Genomic DNA, 15380 nt, shown 5'->3' on the forward strand with positions numbered 1-15380 from the left:
GAATAATAATACTGATTTCTTTTTTTAATGTAATAGCTGTAGGGATTAGGTAAAATAACATAAAGCACCCTAGAAAAGTGACTAGCATACAGAAAAGCACCCCTGATTGGCCATCATCTTCATCGTCCCACGCCTTACCTACTTTCTGCAAACCAAGTTTCTCTCCTGTCTTTTCTCTGACCTCAACCCTCTACCAGGTGCCTCAAAGGACAGAGGAAGGGTTGAGACCCCAGCCTGGTGACCACCAGGCCAGTTCTTCTGGGCTGAGAACTGTCATTTCTACTGAGGTCCCAGGACAGCTGCTGTGTCCCAGGGGCTGCACGGGTCCGCGGCTCTCACTAGAGTGTACAGAGCTGGGGTTAGAGGATACTCGTGGTTTGCCCGGATCCCAACGTGTCTGGAGCATCACCAGCTGTCCCAGATGTGCCCATTTACCAGCTCACCTCGGTCCAGCTGGGGGTGTGGAGGGAAGCTGGGAGCCTCCACGGTTTGTCCTTAAGGAGAGAACCAAGGCCACTAGTTCAAACATGGCCTCAGGGGGCAGAGCGGTGGCCTTGGCCTGGGTTACCTGGGGCCCAGAAAGCAGATGTGCAGGTGGAAGCCGCAGGAGGCCTTGGGGCTCAGCACAGGAAGACCCCTCTAACCTTGAGAACTGCCCTGTCTGGAAAGGGCACCAGCTTCCCCCTTCAGTAGTAAGTTCCGCGTGGGAGGTAGCCCGGCTGGGCTGGGCAGTAGGGAAACCAGAGCTGTTTAAATGGAGATGTCTGCGGACCCTTTGAAGTCTGAGATTGAACATCCCTCCAGCCTCCAGTCGGCCTTCTCTCCTGAAGCTGTTTATTTAAGGAGGTGACAAGCTGCAGCTTTTGCCAGAGGCTGCCTTTCCTGTCCGTGTTTTCTTTGCCTATCAGCGAGCAGTTTGCTTTCTCAGGGTAAACAGGAAAAGCCAGCAGGTCGGCAAGGTGGCAGGTGTCGCCTCCTGAGGGAACTGTAAGGAGGTCTGAGCCCTTGGGGCCTTACAAACGCTACGGCTTAATGGGGGCGTGAAGCAGGTGGCCTATGGGAGTGACACGGGGCTGCCGGGGCCAAGCCCTGCGCGGGAACAGAAGAGGGCTCAGCCCACGCCGCCAGCCACATCAGAGCACCAGGAGAAGAACACCAAGTCTTTATTACAGGAAGTCCTATGAAATAGCCCCAAGAGAAAACCCACACAGAGGGGAAAAAGGAGGCGGGAAAAACACTAACAAAACAACACGCACAGACGTGGGGTCGGGTCCTAGCGCGGAGAGAGGCCGGGGCCATAGCCCAGGGGCCCGGTCCTCAGCCCCCGGGGTCAGCCCCAGCAGGAGCTCGGGATAGGGGCCCAAGGTGCCTGGACGGGGGCCACAGCCAGCGCGGCACGCCGCGGAGGGCAGGGCCGGCCCCACGCGCTTCCAAACTTGGGCATGCCAGGCGGCGGCGGCGCGTCTGGCCCCTACGCGCGCGGCGTGGGCGGGAGGAGGTGCGATCGCGGTGTCGCCTCCGCCTGCGGCCCTGAGCGCCCGCCACGCCCTCGCTATCTCGGGGTGACTTGAGGCCATCGGGCCCGCAACGGCTTGGCTCCCAGTTCCCGCCCGCCCCGCGCGGTGGGGTGCTTGCACACTCGAGGGGGTGGGCGGCTGAAACGTCGGGCTGCCCAGGACTCCCGGGTCTCCTGCGAGGTCAGCGCGTTCCCATCCCGACGGGGGCGGCGGGGGTGGGCAGAGAGACGGGGCGGTCTCCCTCCCATTGGCAGTGGTTGGTGCCGGCTAAGGTTAGTAGAACCAGAGTTTTCCTCCTGGGATCATTTACCTTCTCACTCTTGGCAAAGGGCACCCAGCAAGCTCTTCTGCCCCAGGCGCTTCCAGCCAGGGCGGCAGCTCTTCTCCTTGCCCAGACCATTCCTGCCCAGCCAGAGTCCTCCAGCTCCGGGGCGGCCGCCTCCCCATCCCCGCTGGGGGTCGCGCCAGCCCCTATCAGAGGCAGCCTGAGGGGCCCAGGCAAGGCCGTGGGCAGACACCTCTCCCGTGTCCCATCACTCCTCAGGGGGGGCCAAGTTGCTGCCCAGGGCTGCCCCACCTGGAGGTCCGTGCAGGGGCTGTGCCCAAGGTTCAGCAGGCTGAGAAAGATGCAGGGGACAATGGGGTACAGGGCTCAAAGTGCCCAGGGGGAGCTGGGGATGGGGCAGATGAGGCAGCGTCTGGGGCCCAACAGGGGAGGCGGGGAGGGGGGGAGCAGGGGCTCCTCCTTCCGGTCAAAGAGCCTCTGGTAGGGTCGTCCTGCTCTCTGTGGCACTCCAACCTCTGCATGTTTCTGGGGCTTTGTTGTTTTTTTAGAAGGGGGTTGGAGCCTGCATTTCCATTCATCGCCCACAGAACAGCCTGCCTACAAAGGGGGCCCTGGTTGGCCACTGCCCCCCCCCAGGTCCTTCCTCCAATCACAGCATGCAACTCTGAAGTCCTAAGTCCCATGGAAAGTGGCAGTGGCAGTGGCGGGGCTGGACTGTGGCCGAGAATCGCTGGGCCTTGGTCCTCAAGCACCATCTGTCCGGCTGCAGCTCGGCTCTCCAACTGGGGCCGGGTTGCTCTCGCTGCCTCCACCGGGTCAGGTCCTCCCCAGCGGGGAGGAAGGCTGTCATCTGGTAAGGGAAAGGGACGGGAGACATCTTTTTCAATGGAGCTCAGTGGTCTTTCATCACCGGTTCCCAGAGAGATGGTTTTGGGCAGAGCTATCAAAGACAGGAACCCGCTCCTTCCTCTGGGGACTCTGTGTCAGCCTTGGAACTCCGCCTGGGGACACACACCCAGTCACAGAATCCAAGCTCCCAGAAAAGGTCCACCTTGCAGAATCCCAGGGACTCTGGCAGCTGGCGATGGAGTAGGAACCACGCTTCCAGTGGACACGCTGCACGGGAAGGGCCGAGCCGCAGGGAGGCGCCCGCCCATTCTGATACAGTCCTGGCTCCGGTGAGCCAGCCCGAGGGCACCTGCTGCAGCAGCGAAGTAAACTTGTGCCCCACGCACCGGCCTGAGGAGTTCGCGAGCCTTTAGTACTCAGAAGACCCACTCAGAGGGCCAGGATGATCGGAATTGACGTGTTCTGGTGATGGGGCGGACAGAGTAGGGGCAGCGGAGGGACCAGCGGCTGTGAACCAGGTGAGGAGAAGGGAAAAGGAAGAGAAGTGAAATGGAAAAGACGGCGGGTCGGGGCGGGGAGGAGAGACTGGCCTTCAGTGAGTTGACATCTAGAGCTAGAAAGATGACCGCGGGCCCAGCTGGGGTTACGGAGCAGACTGGGGGGACAGACTGAGATGGAGATCCAGATTTTGGAGTCAAATGCACAGAAGTATTGCTGACACTGTAAAAGCAGGTGGTGGCCTTGCTGTGGGGAGTGAGAAGATTTCAGAAGGTCAAGGGCAGAGCTACCAGGAGAGCTGGGATTGAGGGAGCAGGAGAAGTAACCGGAGACCAAACAGCACCCTGAGACTCAAGTTGAGAGGAAGAAGGCCCAGGATTCTGGGGCCACAGGAGGCAAGGGAGGGCGACTTCAGGAAAGACTGTGGGCACAGCGTGCAGAAGAGAGGGCCGGGGGACGCAGCACTGAAGAAGGCCCTGCGCCAGCAGGTGTCACTCTGGTGGTGGCAGGAGGGGTCACCAGCCTGCAATGGGTGAAGGAGGATGCCACTTTTTTGTAAGTTGGGTGATTTTTAAGATGGGGAAGCGGAGAATGTAGGCTTGAAGAAGAGGCTGGAAGGGGAAAAGCTAGAAGACTCAGGAGAGAAAATGATGGGCAAGGTCCTGATGGCTCTGGACTGGACACGGTTTCCCTGGGGACCCCAGGGAAGGGGACAGCAGCAACACCGTCAGCAGCGGGCCCTTCCTGTGGCGCTTGGCGAGCCTCCCAGGGAAGTGGGGGTAGAGATCCGTGGATGAGACAGCCCGAGAGAATGAACAGGTCTGGAAGGGCTCGGTGGAGGTGATGAGCAGGCCAGCTGCCCACTGGTAACTGTTCCGGGCTGTGTCTCTGTGACAGCTGTCCTGAGGGCAGCAAATACACCTGCACAGTCTGCAGCAGGGCCATGCCTGCCACACCGTCAGCTCAAGAAAGCCTGTTGATGCCCACCGCTGGGACCAAGGCAGCAGCTGGGGGGAGGGGCCGGAAGAGTGACTGTCGCTAGGGAGTCCTGGAGGAGGCGCGGACAGTCCCTTTCTCCCACAGGGATGCACAGGGAGGGGGAGAAGGTGGGACCAGGGCTCCAGCCGGAAACAGAACTGCCCTCAGAGGGGCTGTTTCCTCGCCAGCTCGTGGCAAATGCGACACCGCCTGCCCGAGAGGCCAGTGGGAGCGCTGTGTGTACACCGCTTGCGTGAGGCCATCCCTGCTTCTCCTACATTGTCCCCTCAGTGTGCCGGGTGTGTCCTGGACTATTGTCGCAGCTAGGCTGCAAACTGTTCAAGGGCAAAGCTGATTTGTTTTTCCTGTTCCTAGCATTTGGCACCGATAGGTGTGATTACCTTTCATCAAATGAATAAATAAAACAAAATGCAAAAGACCCATGTTTCCTGCCACAATGACGAGAGAGGAAACCCACGGCCCGCGCTCTCTGGTTCCGGAGCCCAATGCCTCTGGACTCCTGGGAAGACACTAAGGATGTGGGGCATTGGGGTCCCGGCCTCAGGCAGTCCCTGGGCAGCTGTGGCCCAGGCCTTACCTCTTACTGTCCTTCCCTTAGGGTTTCCTCCACCTTGGGGACCTCCTGTCGCCTTCCCCGGAAGTCTTCATCTGAAAAGCAGAGGGACACTGCCTCATCCTCTACCCTGCATGCCCCCAGACTGGGGCACGTGCTGGCCCCGGGGGAGGGGGCATCTGGTGGGAAGGCAGCAGAGCACAGTGTGGATCAGGACACCTGTCTGCCAGCCTGGCTCCATCACTGAGCTCCAAGACCCCGGACAAGACCTTCCCTCAGCTCCCTCATCTATAAAGTGGGGTGGGGAAGTTGGACTCTACAGATGACCTCGAAGGCCCTCAAGTCCTCGTTTCTGGACGCCTCCTGACCACTGAAGGCCCCTCTCTCGGAAGCACGAGGACCAGGGCTTGGCTTTGCGCCAGCTGAGTTGGCAGCAGCGTCTTGCTGAAGGGCCTCTGGGTCCAGACACTGGACCTGCCCAGAGCTTGGTTCTCAGGTTGAAGCCTGTCTGCGCCTCGCACTCCAGAGACTACCCCCAGCAACAGCACCTGGGATTCTGAGCTCCAGGTGGAGGTGTGGCTGGGGCACCCCTCCAGGGGTGGAAGGGAAAGGCAATATGGTCCCAGTGGGAAGATCCATTTCTTTGGGTCACCCGCCCACCCATCCTGGATGTGTCCCCAGGTTGGGTCCACCCATAGGACACACAGGCCCTCTTCTCGGAGGGCCACTGATCACTGGCCGCTCAGAGACCCGCTCCCCGCACTCCGCGCTCACCGCAGGTGTGGCCCTCCACGTCGTCCAGGAGGTTGGCCGTTGACGCAGCCGCCCCCAGCCTGCCCGGCCATTCAGGAAAACTGTCCTAGGGTGGGTGGGCACTGCCTAGCCCTCCAACTCACGGCCCTTAGTCCTCCACCACCCACTGCAAGCTCGGGAGGCTCCTGCCACACCAGCCTTACCCCCAACACCCCCAAAACCTCCCCCTCCCCAGGCTCCTTTCCTCTCCCCCAGCCCCCAGCCCGGGAACAGAGAAGCTAGTCCCTCCTGTTCCCCTTTGGCTGTTCCAGCTTCTAATACCCTGGACCCTGCTTGGCCAGCATGGCTGGGAGCCCGGGGTAAGGGTGGGAAACCGTCTTCTCCCTCGAGGGATTGAAAGTGAGAAAGCAGGACCCATATGCTTGAAATGAGGCGGGGAGACCTGAGGACGAGTTCAGGTGGAGACGTTAGTGGGAGAACCAAGTCTTCTCCCAGGATGCAGTGTACTCCTGACAAAATGTACGAACGCTGCAGGTTACCTTCTGAGTCTCTAGAACAGGGGTCCCCAAACTTTTTACACAGGGGGCCAGTTCACTGTCCCTCAGACCGTTGGAGGGCCGGACTATAAAAAAAACTATGAACAAATCCCTATGCACACTACATATATCTTATTTTAAAGTAAAAAAACAAAATGGGAACAAATACAATATGTAAAATAAAGAACAAGTAAATTTAAATCAACAAACTGACCAGTATTTCAATGGGAACTATGCTCCTCTCACTGACCACCAATGAAAGAGGTGCCCCTTTCGGAAGTGCGGTGGGGGCCGGATAAATGGCCTTAGGGGGCCGCATGTGGCCCGCGGGCCATAGTTTGGGGACCCCTGCTCTAGAAGGAAGATGGGGAATGGGATGCTGGTCCTTTCCCCAAGCCTGGTCACGGTGGTCCAGATGGGCACAGAGAGACGGGACAGCGGGTCTCAGGGAGAGGGGCAGGCCGCAGGAGCGGGCGGACCCGCAGCCGGGAGAGTGCCCAGCCCAGGGTCCAGTGCCTCAGAACCCGCCACCCTCACCCGGGACCGGGCCAGAAAGGATACGACTGATGCTTCAGCAAGTGTTTCCTCTTTGACTTCCTCATCTTGGTCTTCTCAGAGAAGGCCTTGGCCAGTTCAAACAGCTTCCTCCGAGTGGCTGGGGGCACAGGGGCCTGTGAGCCAGCAGCCAGAGCAGCAGGGAGCCGCCCGCCCGGGCTCAGGGGCGGCTGGGGCGGGCCCTCTCCTCCCTGCTAGGGCGGGGGCAGCTGGGGAGGTGACGCCCGGCTGGGGCCCCGGGGGAGTGAGGTGGCCACCGGGCTTGGCCCGCAGGGGCAGCACAGGCTACCGGGAGCTGGCCCCGGAGAGCTGGCCTGGGGACAGCTGGCCGCCCGAGCCCTGGGTATTCCTCCTGAGCCTGACAAACAGCAGTGCACACTGGCTTTCCTCCCCGCCGCCTCCTGCCGCCCCCGGCCACCTCCAGAGCTGGCTCTGGGATTTCCGTGACTAATCCCAGATTTTCCCTGAAATGGAGCCTGAAAGGATGGCGGCCTCCTTCACAAACGGCTGTGTGTCTGTGCAGGGGGTGGCGAGGGGCAGCGGGAGGCACGGCCTGGCTGGCAGGACTGCAGGCGGAGGTCACGGCCCCCACAGGCCTTCCCACCTGCAGAGAGTGGGGGTAGCGAAGACCTCCCAACTCCGGCCGGCTAAGCCCCCTCCAGCCACAGAGAATGTGAACACTAAAGCTGGGGGGGGGGGTGCAGCGCATGATTTTTCTGCAGACAGCTGGCCCAGGAGGATTTAAAACTTAATTTGTACCCAGACTCAGCTGCAGAGGGAAACGAGGCAAGAAGGCTGAGGAAACCAGCCTGCAATTTAAATGTCACTCGGTTCGCCCAGAGCCAGCTGCACAACAAGGTCCGGGTGGCTCCCTCCCTCCCGTGGCCACGGGGCCTGGCTGAGAAGATCGGGGAGGGCGACACTGGCTGGACTCACATTTCCCCATGTGTTTCAACTTGTCCCTGAATAAGGCATCTTCGGACACAGCGGGATTGGCGTCGCTGGCTCCTGCAAGGGGGAGACACCTCTGAGGGCCAGCATGAGAGGCAGAGTGGCTTCCCCAGGCACAGGGAGGCGGGTCAGGGCTCCCCGAAGGACAGGGGTTCACCCGACCCTGCTCTTGGAGGAAGGAAGCAAAGAGCAGGCCCCTCCCTTGACCAGGATGGAGCTTCGGCGAGGAGGACAGCTGGGGTCTGAGGAACGCTTCTTCCCCACCCAAGCGGCACATTCCCCCTCTATAGTAGTTAAAAGGCGGGGAGCAGTCCTGGCCGTGGTGGGTTAGCTCAGTGGGTAGAGCATCAGCGCAGCATGCAGATGTCCTGGGTTCAAGCCCCAGTCAGGGCACACATGAGAAGCAACCATCTGCTTCCCTTCCCTTCCCTCTCCCCCTTCTCTCTCTTCCCCTCTTGCAGCCAGTGGCTTGATTGATTTAAGCGTTGGCCCTGGGCGCTGGGGATAGCTCAGCTGGTCCAAGCATCGGCCCTATACAGGGGTTGCCAGGTGGATTCCGGTTGGGATGCATGTAGGAGTCTATCTTCCCTCCTCTCACTTAAAAAAGAAGGGGGACAGTCCTATGATCTGCTATATGTGTGGAGAAATAGCTCCCACGGGCTCCCAGCTGGCTGCTTCCCTGACCAACTCCATGTCCCTGAAGTCACATTGGTAGCTTGACATCAGCCGTGGTGAGAGTTCTTTACGCCATGCAAGTCACCAGACACTGCACACCCAGCCTTCCCCTGCGCCCCGACCTCTATTAAACATTCACCAGCACTTGGTGTGCCTGCCTGCATCCCACAGGGTGTGAGAGTTACTGAGGTAACGGGCGGAAGGTGTAGGGCTCAGGGACATTCGCCCGTGGTGGTTCCCGTGCCCTTCCCCCCGCGGTCAGCCCCCTCCATTACCCCCCCCCCAACATGGAGTTTCTGACTGGTTACAATGAGTAGAAATGAGAATAGGCCTGTCTCGGTGTCAGGACCCAGGTGGCCACCTCAAGTCTCCCCCCTTCCTCAGCCCTTACGCGGGTCTCTTACTGCCCTTTTAAAGCCCCTGCTCTCCACCGTGCGATTCGGCTAATCCAAGTCACCTTGTTTGCTAAGTCCCCTGTGAGTCCCTCTGATCCATCTCCGCGGCCTTGGTGTCTATAGTTAATTCAGGATCAAGGACAGAGTGTGCCGTTAAAACTCTCAGATGCACATCTGGTGGGGGCTGAGCTCCCCGCCTGTTGCCTGTGAATCAGTTCCACGGGATTTTCTCCTTTGAGCCGGGATCAGCTGAGCTCCCCCACCCTTCTGCTCCCCAACCCCCACTCCACAGCACCGTGTCAGGTCTGCAGATTCCGCTTCTGGGTGGGTGGCCTGTGAGTGTGTGGAGGGCTCTGGCCGACGAGGGGCCACTGTGCGCATATACAGGCTGAGCCCAGTGCCAAGTGTGGAGCAGGGGTCTCTGGACCCTCATCTGTGCATCCCAACAGGCTGCTGTCCACCCCTGACCCTCCTTCAGCCTCTTAGGGCTCCTGGAGGGGTCTGGCCTTCTCTTGAGGCAATTCTGTTTCTCACTATCTTATATATTACACATGAAGTTCAAAAGTCTCTTCCTCCAATACAAGGGCAGAGCCTGGCCCACAGCAGATCCTCCCCAACTACTGAATGAATGAATGAATGAATGAGTGAGCCCTTCCCACACTGATCCTGCCCTTCTCCTCTGACCCATCTGCTCGAATCAATAGTGTGTCCTCAGCTTTGCTGGTTTGCTCTACCCAGTTCCTGGCTGTATCCCCGTAAGTTCCCCCTGAGCGGAGACCAAGGCTTGTAAGTCTCTGAGTCCTTCTTGGCCTCCTCCCCACATGGGACACAATGTGGTATGGCATGGCCCGTTCTCACCCGAGTTCCCAACACCTCCGAGGAGCTGAGCCGGCCGGTTAGCCCCCCCGACACCCCCGGCGGTGGGCTCCGGCAGCCGCTGGACTGTGAGAACGCAGGGCTGCCGAGTGGAGGGGTCGTCTCACCCCACTGTGACCCTCCTGCCAGGCCATTTCCTCGCCCTACCCCCAGCTCCACACATGCCAAGCACAGCTGGGGTGTGCGCCCCCGTGCCCTCCAGCCCTCTCTCACAGGAAGGCAAGGTTACCTGGGGCAGGAGAGGGGAAGCCAAAGTCATTCCCCACCGCCACGCTGCTGGACTTGGATTTCTGGGACTCGTATTTCAGTCGATCTGGAAAAGGACCACGTTCAGGTCAGGACATTAACACCTGGGCTGAGACCTAGGGGGCGGTTGGAAGTCAGACCCTGAGACACGCACATGAGCACACACAACATCTGCTGGCTGTCAAAGAATCGGTCAGATCACAGAAACTACTGCCCTGAAAACATGGGAAGGGGAGACTGTCAGAATGAGGAGGACCCTGAGAGTTCGTAGAGTCCAACCCCTTCATTTAACAGGAAATGCTCAAAGACCCCCAGCCCTTTTGCTACAAAGCTACGGCTGGCCGTGGGCCTCCGTCTCAACTTACCCTTGTCCCTGCCCACAGGTGTTTCCCTACGACATGCTGTCGGACACACACACACACACACACACACACACACACACTGCCACTGTGACACGCACAGGAGCCACCTCTCGCAGCCCTCTGGGGCTGCACTCCATCCCAAACACACTCTCACCCTACAGGGGAAAGGCAGCCAGGCTGGAGAGCATGGTCCCCAAGCCAAAGACAACCCAGACACCCCAAAACTCAGGAACCCCTGCTTTAACGTCCTCTCCTCGGGAGACTCTCACTCTGGCACCTGTGGACCAGCCACTCTGTTCCTGGAGCTCCAGACACATCACGCCAAGGCCGGCGCCTGGCACTCAGCAGATGCGCAGGGGGAGAAGAGGGCCTAAGCGGGCACACCTCTCTTCCTCTGAATACGGGGGTGGGAGAAGGGGTAGCGGGTGACAGGTCCCCGTCTGGCAGGATCCTGGGGCTCCCACACTGATCGTGGCCGTAGGGGCCATGTCTCAACAGTGCAGAGGTCACCCTGGCCCCTGCTCCCTGCCTCGCCTGCACCCCAAGGCCGCAGAGTGGCGGCCGAGCCCCGCCGTGCGCCACCTCTCTCCAGGGCCAGGAGGAAGTCTCGGTTGCGCTGCAGCTCCTTCATGAACTCCTCATTCTGCAGGAAGAGCGCGATCCTCTCGTCCTCCAGGTACTGCTTCCAGCGGCTCTCCTGGTCCCGGGTCCCGAGCCCCGCTGCGGGGGGCAGGCCTCCCTCTCCGCTCCCGGCCTTGGAGCCCCCAGGGTTGCCCTGAGCAAGGGAGTGAGCATGTTGAATGCCTGTTCACAAGGGCACGCGGTGCACAAACATCTGTGCACATCTGGTGCACACCTGTCCTTTCCCAGGATCTTCCAGCTCCACCCTGGGGCCTGCACCTCCTTTTGAGACCCGGTCATAGGCCAGGATCCAGCTGCAGCGAGAGCCAGGGTACTCTCTGCTGGGGAAGCAGCAAGGGCTTAGAAAACACCTTTCCTCTCTTGGACCTCCCCACCCCTTTACCTGCAAACTGCTCAGTAGCCTACTCACAATTCCCACACTCAAAAGTCCCCGCACCAGCTGTCTCAGGGAGACACCCCTCTACGAAAGCACCTTAGGACATGACAAGCTCTGGGGGCAGGCGGCCTCTGGCCCTTTCCCGGGAGAGGGAAGGAAGGTGCTCCAGCCCTCTGCCATTGGCTGTCCCATCTCCCTCAGGCCTGGGAGGATGGCTGCGGCCTGTCTCCTCAGGGCTGTCACCTTCCCTGGGGGGAACAAGAGACCTCCAGGCCCAGATAGGAAATGAGGTTTTCAGTTCAGCATTCTTTCCCTACAAACCCGGGGCAACAGAAATAGCTCAGCCGGGGCTTAAATATCAGAAAGTGCAACTGGCCAGCCGAACTGTGTGGGCCAACAGGGACGCTGCGCAGGCAGGTGGGGCGCCCCCACGTGTCACCTGTACGCCGTGCAGCTGCTGAGGCAGGGACGCTGCGCAGGCAGGTGGGGCGCCCCCACGTGTCACCTGTATGCCGTCCAGCTGCTGAGGCAGGGACGCTGCGCAGGCAGGTGGGGCGCCCCCACGTGTCACCTGTATGCTGTCCAGCTGCTGAGGCAGGGACGCTGCGCAGGCAGGTGGGGCGCCCCCACGTGTCACCTGTATGCCGTGCAGCTGCTGAGGCAGGGACGCTGCGCAGGCAGGTGGGGCGCCCCCACGTGTCACCTGTATGCTGTCCAGCTGCTGAGGCAGGATGCGGAGGAAGTCATCAGGGAGGCTGCCCAGCAGGGGCGGGTTCCAGTTCCGATAGTGCCTCTGGCTGGAAGGGGTCGCGGGGCCCAGCACATCGATGCTGCAGGGCAAGAGGCAACAAGGAGGCGGGAATGGTCAGGCTCAAGCACGGGTGTCCTGGCCCACCGCACCGGGGTCCTCCTGCTCAGAGGGCACTCCTGCTCCCCACAGCCTCTGCTTCCAGCACAACGACCGCCACGCCAGCTCATCTTCTCCACCAGGCCTCGGCCAACCCGTCCCCCGGCCTGGGACTGGGTCCCTGCTGCCCAGACGGTCACTGCTCCCAGCCACAGACCTCTCAAGGTCTCTAATGTCTCTAACCCTATGGAGCTCTCTGCCCGTGGTGCTGTGCTGGGTGCTGGGGATTGAGACACAGATGTTCCTGAGTGTCCTCTAGAGCCATCAGGAGTCATGGCCTTTTATGCTCGTGTCACTAGCACTGAGTAACAGGTGTGCTCCAAATGAACAGACACATAAGCCACCAACAGCCCAGCCCGCCTGAATGCTGGTATGCAGGGGTGGGGGGACATGGGGACACCAGCATCCCCAGAGAGTAGAACAAATCCCGGCTCCAGTTCTGGCACAGCCACAAGCCCGCAGGGTGGTCTGGGGTGAGACCTGCACCCCTCCGGATTGACCTTCCTCATCTAGAAACTGCTGTCTCCCTGCCAGGGCGGAGGGCGCCCTCACCAGGCTGTGTGAACAGTGTTCTGAAAGGCGGCGCAGACAGGATCTCGTTCCAGGGAGCGCTGGGGCAGCTCTTCCCAGGCAGGGGGCCTGGCAGTCTGTGCCAAGCACGGCAGAGGCCACCGGCCAGGTGGGAAGCAGAGGAAGAGAGGCAGTCACTTGCGCCCTCCCTGACCCCAGGCCCCCGCCTGCCCTGGGCCTGAGGGCAGCCTGGGGCCCGGCCAGCAGCTCCCACAGCTCCTCGGAGGCCTGCAGCGTGGCAACCGCAGGACACATGTTCCGCTGAATCAGGGAAGTGACACATGCAGAAGGCAGCCAGCGCCGGGGCGGCCGGAGCGCCTCTGGCCCTGGGGCCTGGCTTTGATTTGGTCTCCAGCTCCAGGAATCCCGCGGCCCCCTCGCTGGAGGGGGGCTTTTCCGGCTGGGCCGCTCTGCCGGTGGAAATGACTTCCTCTCCTTTTCTATTTCGGGAGGGCGGCCTGGTGGGGGCCGGGGGGAGGGGCGGGGGCGGCAGCAGATGGGATAACAAGCTGCGAAGTGCGGGGTGGGAGCGCATGGCTGGAGCCCAGGGAAGCCCGGCAGGCGGCCCGCCCCCGCGCTGCAGGAGGGGGCGGTCTGCAGGGGCCGCCTCGCTCCCAGGAGTTCCCGGCAGCGCTCTCTCTGCACGGCTCTGCCTTCTCTGGCCCCGCTGGAACCTTCCATTTTCCCAAGGCCCTGAGAGCCGGGAAAGAGGGCGCCCCATCGCTCAGGGACTTGAAGACCACCTTTGATTAATCCCGCACAGAGAAGTCCTCTCCAGGGCCGCCACCCTTCCTTGGGCTTCGGGGTCTTTATCTGGGACACGGGTGCCCACCCCAACTCAACCACACCTGGAGCTGCCCAGGAAAGCTGCGGAGGGGGTAGGGGAACCCTGCAGCGGCATGGACTCCTCTGGACATCTTACTGAGGGCCCAAGACGGGAGGGGGTGAGGAGCAGTAGCCTGTCCTCAGTTTCCCCTGCTGCTGGCCCCGAGGTCCTGGAGCAAAGGCAGGCGTAGCCCCTCCTGGCCCGGTGCCCTGGCACCGGCGGAGATGAGGTCAGCTCCTAGCTGTGAGAGACAGGGGGCCCTGGGCCCAGGCAGCCCGGGCAACTCCACTGTGGTCCGGAAAGAATGTCAGAAATGAGCCCAAAGGCAAATAAAAAACTCCCAAAGCTGTCATTTCAAGGGGGAAACAGCAGGTGGCCTAAGTGGAGGGGTGCCTCAGGGTTGGACAGGCTGGGGGGGGGGAGGAGAGAGAAGGGGGGCTCTGAGCCTGCCCCTTGGGGCCCTGGATTAGAACCCCCTCCCAGTCAGACCTCCAGGGGGAACCCATGGAACACCAAACCCCAGAAGGATTCAGAGTCAAAACTGCCAGGCAGGATTTTTAGTTAAGCCTGGATCCTGAGGCTCAGGGGGGTCAGGCGCTCTCCAAGGGCACCCGGATCACTCAGGCCAAACCCGGGCCCTGGGGTCCTGGCATTCCAGGCACACTTCCCTGGGATGACCCGTGTCTCTGTGCCCCAGCAGGACAAGCTTCCAAATCCCGGCCCAGCTGTAGTCTCACAGGTACCCCAGTGACCAGAGGTGACAGAAAGGCACCAGGCCATTCCTCCCCCAACCTCCTACTCGAACTGATCTCCACCAGCAGCCAGAGGGAGATTCTAGAACACTAACGGACCCTGCCACTCTCCAGGAAACCCACTGGCTGCAGGAGAGGGCCCAGCCCCTCCGAGCACCCACAGGGACCGTGGGATCTGCTAGCCTCTCTGGGCTCATCCAGCCATTCCATACTTCCCTGAGTCCCCCAGGTGGTTCCCTCTTGGCTGCCTCCAGGCCTTTGCACATGCTGTTTCCTTTGCCTGGAATGCCCTCCTGTCCTTCGCTTCACCAGATCACAGCTTGGACATCAGCTCCTCTAGGCAGCCTTTGCTGTACCCCTGCCCCCACATCTATGCCTCCCCTAGACTCTGATCTCCTTGGGGGGGGCATCAAGGCAGTGCTCTGTTCACTACTGCATCACACACATAGTTCAGCATCTATATACTGCAGGCGACTCAATAAAGGCTGGAAATGAAGGTCCCGGATGGAGAGACCGGGAAAAGCCTAGGGCCGGATCTGGGCCTAGCGGGGCCATCCTGGAGCAAAGGGGCACGTGCTCAGAGGCTGGCCCTGGCTCTTAGGAACACTGGCCTCGGAGGGAAGCCTCGCCACTGGTCTCAGGGCTCAGTGTTAAAGCTCAGAGGTCAACCCTGCAGCAGAGGGTTGGAGGAGCTGTGGACCACCGATGAGCAGGGATCAGCACTTCCATTTCATTGATGAGGCACATTGAGTAGTGAGCCACACTGCTTAAACGCCACACAGCAAAGGCACCGAAAGAATCCGAAGGGAGGGGGGAGAAAGAGTATTCTGCTTCTGGCCGAGTCCACAGCTCAAGTTCCCTTCCCTCAGTTTACATCCACCCCCAGTGTAGCAAAGCTTTCACTTCTGGGTCAGAGACCAGGGTCCGAATGAGGCCTCCTGAGCGTTAGTCTAGTGCAGGGGTAGTCAACCTTTTTATACCTACTGCCCACTTCTGTATCTCTGTTAGTAGTAAAATTTTCTAACCGCCCACTGGTTCCACAGTAATGGTGATTTACAAAGTAGGGAAGTAACTTTACTTTATAAAATTTATAAAGCAGAGTTACAGCAAGTTAAAGCATATAATAATAATTACTTACCAAGTACTTTATGTCGGATTTTCGCTAAGTTTGGCAGAATAAATCTTTATAAAACAACTTACTCTAGTTAAATCTTTTTATTTATACTTTGGTTGCTCCACTACCGCCCACCATGAAA

General features: G+C 60.2%; 1 protein-coding gene across 2 annotated transcripts in view; it reads right to left on the bottom strand.

The window, feature by feature from the left end:
- Positions 1–1147: 1147 nt before the first annotated feature.
- The window catches only part of CUEDC1 (CUE domain containing 1), an 82106-nt gene continuing 67873 nt past the window's right edge, over positions 1148–15380 (bottom strand). Inside the window, exons 4-11 of one of the 2 annotated variants that reach the window (XM_066364648.1) lie at positions 11773–11899; positions 10634–10826; positions 9673–9756; positions 7483–7554; positions 6553–6646; positions 5477–5535; positions 4727–4797; positions 1148–2653 (exon numbers count right to left, since the gene is read on the bottom strand). In XM_066364648.1, the coding sequence (XP_066220745.1) occupies positions 4730–4797; positions 5477–5535; positions 6553–6646; positions 7483–7554; positions 9673–9756; positions 10634–10826; positions 11773–11899 (697 nt within the window). In that variant the 3' untranslated portion in view covers positions 1148–2653; positions 4727–4729. The other variant, XM_066364649.1, reaches the window with a different exon arrangement.

The sequence above is a fragment of the Saccopteryx leptura genome, chromosome 2, assembly GCF_036850995.1.
Source record: "Saccopteryx leptura isolate mSacLep1 chromosome 2, mSacLep1_pri_phased_curated, whole genome shotgun sequence".
Classification (NCBI taxonomy): domain Eukaryota; kingdom Metazoa; phylum Chordata; class Mammalia; order Chiroptera; family Emballonuridae; genus Saccopteryx; species Saccopteryx leptura.